Source organism: Sprattus sprattus, assembly GCF_963457725.1.
Source record: "Sprattus sprattus genome assembly, chromosome: 20".
NCBI classification, from domain to species: Eukaryota; Metazoa; Chordata; class Actinopteri; order Clupeiformes; family Clupeidae; genus Sprattus; species Sprattus sprattus.
The window spans coordinates 17,780,138-17,785,137 of NC_137918.1; the positions used below are offsets into that span (position 1 = coordinate 17,780,138).

General features: G+C 49.1%; 1 protein-coding gene across 1 annotated transcript in view; it reads right to left on the reverse strand.

Moving 5' to 3' along the window:
* yars1 (tyrosyl-tRNA synthetase 1) overlaps nt 1–5,000 on the reverse strand; it is a 10,785-nt gene that overhangs the window by 5,092 nt on the left and 693 nt on the right. Inside the window, exons 2-8 of the mRNA XM_080859066.1 lie at nt 4,466–4,528; nt 4,043–4,189; nt 3,486–3,661; nt 2,087–2,216; nt 1,526–1,606; nt 1,091–1,183; nt 708–843 (exon numbers count right to left, since the gene is read on the reverse strand). Of these exons, the coding sequence (XP_080715192.1) occupies nt 708–843; nt 1,091–1,183; nt 1,526–1,606; nt 2,087–2,216; nt 3,486–3,661; nt 4,043–4,189; nt 4,466–4,522 (820 nt within the window). The 5' untranslated portion in view covers nt 4,523–4,528. The remainder of the gene's footprint in view (nt 1–707; nt 844–1,090; nt 1,184–1,525; nt 1,607–2,086; nt 2,217–3,485; nt 3,662–4,042; nt 4,190–4,465; nt 4,529–5,000) is intronic.

A 5,000-nucleotide genomic window follows, 5' to 3' on the forward strand; every position in this document is an offset into this window, starting at 1 on the left:
ATTGTCATTGGTCAAACTTTCCCAGTGTTGACAGATAGAATTCATTATCCTCCAAATACGATCATTTTGAGCCTCTGATATGATACGCCATTTACAATCTGGCAACACTGACGCCTGCCGCCACTGAATATGCCCCCCCCCCCCCCCCCCACAAAAACAAAACTCATCGAATCTACACGATTCACGTTGGTCCCCTATTTTGTTTTCAAAACGGCGAATTTCGCTGAAAGGTGAGTGATTCTCATGCCTGTACGCTGTGAGAAATGTGCCAAGCAGGAGTGTGTGTTAGCGCGCTAAATAGCCGTGCATGAGTGTACCTCTTCCCGTCCTACTGTAGTGCTGACCTGAGATCAGGGGGAGTGTGTGTGCTGCTGTGAGATCAGATGTGAGACTGACCTGAGTGGAGGGGTAGTGCTGTGTGTGTGTGTGTGTGTGTGTGTGTGTGTGTGTGTGACTGACCTGAGATCAGGGGTAGGGCTGCTGTGAGATCAGGGGTAGTGCTGTGTCTGTGTGTGTGTGTGTATGTGTGTGTGTGTGTGTGTGTGTGTGTGTGTGTGTGTGTGTGTGTGCTGCTGCTGTGAGACTGACCTGAGTGGAGGGGGAGTGTGTGTGTGTGTATGTGTGTGTATGTGTGTGTGTGTGTGTGTGTGTGTGTTACTGTTAGTACTGCAGGTGTGTGTGTGTGTGTGTGTGTGTGTGTGACTGACCTGAGTGCAGGGGGAACACCACGTGCTTGACGAAGGACAGGACTCCGTTGTTCTCGATGTTGCCCGGCTCACAGAAGGCCTTCTTCAGCTTCTTCTTCACCTCCTCCTTCCTGTCCAGTAGGTCGATCTTGGACTCCTGAGGACCACAGGACACACACACACACACACACACACACACACACACACACATTACAGCAGACAAACTCTACTTGAAACAAAACAACATGACAGCCGATAATAAAAAGGACTAAACTAAAATAACTGATCAGACTAAAAGATTAGGGAGGGTTAGGGGTTAGAGGTGATAGGCGTTCACAGCGGAGGCAACACTCAGATCAGAGTGGAAACAGAGGTTTTCTGGAGGTCTTCTAAAGCTGCCTCACCTCTTCGGATGAGCTCATCTTGGCCCCGGTGAGTCCCGGCACCATGGGGTTCATCATGTGGGCGCGCTTGGAGTAGCCCAGAGACGGCAGGTACTGCAGACACACACACACACCAGAACATTAACCAGACACACACACACACCAGAACATTAACCAGAGTCACCAGAACATTAACCAGGACAGAGAAACAAAAACCAGACACACTCACACACAGAGATAGACAGATAAACACACACACACACACACACACACACACACACACAGATAAACACACACACACACACACACACACACACACACACACACAGATAAACACATACACACACACACACACACTCACACACAGAGATAGACAGATAAACACACACACACACACACACACACACACACACACACACACACACACACACACACACACACACACACACACAGTACCTTCTCTGCCAGACAGAAGATCTTCCTCTGATCAACTCCCCCAAACTGAGCATCCACCTTCAGGTACTCCTCATCAAGGGCCTGTAAACACAGAACAGCATTACAAACACACACACACACACACACCCTCTCTCACTCACTCTGTGTGTGTGTATGTGTGTGTGTGTGTGTGTGTGTGTGTGTGTGTACCTGTAGTCCTGGGTGGTGTGTGTGTGTGTGTGTGTGTGTGTGTGTGTGTGTGTGTGTGTGTGTGTGTGTACCTGTAGTCCTGGGTGGTGTGTGTGTGTGTGTGTGTGTGTGTGTGTGTGTGTGTGTGTACCTGTAGTCCTGGGTGGTGTGTGTGTGTGTGTGTGTGTGTGTGTGTGTGTGTGTGTACCTGTAGTCCTGGATGGTGTGGTGGTGTGTGTGTGTGTGTGTGTACCTGTAATCCTGGGTGGTGTGTGTGTGTGTGTGTGTGTGTGTACCTGAAGTCCTGGGTGGTGTGTGTGTGTGTGTGTGTGTGTCACCTGTAGTCCTGGGTGGTGTGTGTGTGTGTGTGTGTGTCTGTGTGTGTGTGTGTACCTGTAGTCCTGGGTACAAGAGGCCACTCAGTAGGGGGTGTTCCACCTGCTTGACCACCTCAGCTCCGGCCTTCTTAGCGTCGTGTTCCGTTACCATCGAGGAGAGACGGTACACGTCCAGAGTGTACTCCCTGAGGAGAGAAGAGAGAGAACACACACACAGATTTTTTTTAAGTTACCGAGAAATCGACATTGTTCTATCGTTACCAGCAATAATGGTTGAAGTGAATTGCGAGGCATCAGTCAGCCAACTTTCCAAACTTAAAAGCTGCCAAAAGGGCTCCTCCTCTTCCGCTACATGGCCAAGGTGGAGACCGTTTTACACTGCATTTTTGTACCGTTTGCAGTGCCCTGAATTCTGCTGGTTCGGACAGTGTGAACGCCCTAAGCACTGAAAGTCAGTGTTCGAAGAGCACAAGTGCTCCGTTTGAGACAGAGCTTTTGTATCCCATACATGCTAACCTGCTAGTCTGTGTATAACCTGCTAACCTGCTAGTCTGTGTATCCCATACATGCTAACCTGCTAGTCTGTGTATAACCTGCTAGCCTGTGTATCCCATACACGCTAACCTGCTAGCCTGTGTATCCCATCCACGCTAACCTGCTAGTCTGCGTTCATAACTACATGCTAATTTGCTAGTCTGTGTTCATAACTACATGCTAACCTGCTAGTCTGTATTCATAACTACATGCTAACCTGCTAGTCTGTGTTCATAACTACATGCTAACCTGCTAGTCTGTGTATCCCATACACGCTAACCTGCTAGTCTGTATTCATAACTACATGCTAACCTGCTAGTCTGTATTCATAACTACATGCTAACCTGCTAGTCTGTGTTCATAACTACATGCTAACCTGCTAGTCTGTGCTCATAACTACATGCTAACCTGCTAGTCTGTATTCATAACTACATGCTAACCTGCTAGTCTATATTCATCACTACATGCTAACCTGCTAGTCTGTGTTCATAACTACATGCTAACCTGCTAGTCTGTGTTCATAACTACACGCTAACCTGCTACTCTGTGTTCATAACTACACGCTAACCTGCTAGTCTGTGCTCATAACTACACGCTAACCTGCTAGTCTATGCTCATAACTACACGCTTACCTGCTAGTCTGTGCTCATAACTACACGCTAACCTGCTAGTCTGTGCTCATAACTACACGCTAACCTGCTAGTCTGTATATAACCTGCTAGTCTGTGTTCATAACTACACGCTAACCTGCTAGTCTGTGCTCATAACTACACGCTAACCTGCTAGTCTGTGCTCATAACTACACGCTAACCTGCTAGTATGTGCTCATAACTACACGCTAACCTGCTAGTCTGTATATAACCTGCTAGTCTGTGTTCATAACTACACGCTAGCCTGCTAGCCTTGGCTCCTGTACCCACCTGCTGAGCTGGAAGTCGGTTCCCTTGACGAACTTGAGCTTGTCGAGCGGGACGCCGATGCTCTCCAGCATGGCCTTGATCACCTGCTCGTAGTACTGCACACGCAGCTCCAGCAGCTCCCAGGGAGCCTTCATGTTGTCCAGGTACGCGTGCAGGTCCGCAAACAAGATGGTCACCTGGACACACACACACACACACACACACACATTACACACACACATTACACACACACACATTACACACACACACACAGACACACACACACACACACACACACACACACACACACACACACACACACACACACACACACAATATGGTCACCTGGAGGAGGGGGGGCAAACAAGATGGTCACCTGGGGGGGGATGTGCGGCCCCCTACAGCCAGGATGGGGAATCAGCATCACACTGAGCTTGATACAACAGTTTTAATTTTCAGTGTGTGTGTGTGTGTGTGTTGGTGTAAACATGTGTGTGTGCTGTGTGACATCATGATCTCTGTGTGTGTGTGTGTGTGTGTGTGTGTGTGTGTGTGTGTGTGTGTGTATCGCCTCCCACCTCACAGCCAGCCTTGAGGAAGTCGGCGATCTTGGACATGGGGACGAAGTACGCCACATGAGGCTTCCCTGTAGTGGCCGTCCCCCAGTACACCTTCAACTCCCTCTCCTGCAGGACCTGCTTCAACTTGTCCTCGCCCAGAGTCTCCTACACACACACACACACACACACACACACACACACACACACACACACACACACACACACACACACACACACACACACACACACACACACACACACACACACACACACACACACACAGTGTGAGACTGAAGGCAGTTCAGCTCTATGCCTTAAACACTCTTGGAATTTGGGATACTCCAACCCAGATGCCCATCTCCACGGTCTCCTAGGAGACGAGATGAGGGTTAGAGGGTGTGTGTGTGTGTGTGTGTGTGTGGTGTGTGTGTGTGTGTGTACCTGCAGGTTTCTGGTGATGAGCTCAAACTTCTCATCTGGGCTGAGCTGCTCTCCCATGGTGCACTGCAACAGGAGAAGAACACACATCTGTGAACACTGGACACACACACACACACACACACGCACGCACGCACGCACACACACGCACGCGCACGCACACGCACACACACACGCACACACACACGCGCGCACACACGCACACACACACACACGCGCACACACACGCACACATGCACACACACGCACACAGTGATAGCACAATACAACTGCAACATTTGTATGCTCCTGAGCTGATAATCTGTGGTTGTGTTAGAGGGCACTCGTGTAATTCGGTATCTGATGTCTTGCTGCTCGTTTGCTATGTGTTGTGTGTTGTTTTTGTGTGTCCTGTCTTATTGTTGTTTCTATGTTGTTTTGTGTTCATGTAATGTGTATGTTTACTGTCTGAAGGTGTTGTGGACCCCCTCGAAAACTAGATGGTACATCTCAAGGGGTTATTCCAAATAAAGAGAATGTCCAACTATCACAATGATCA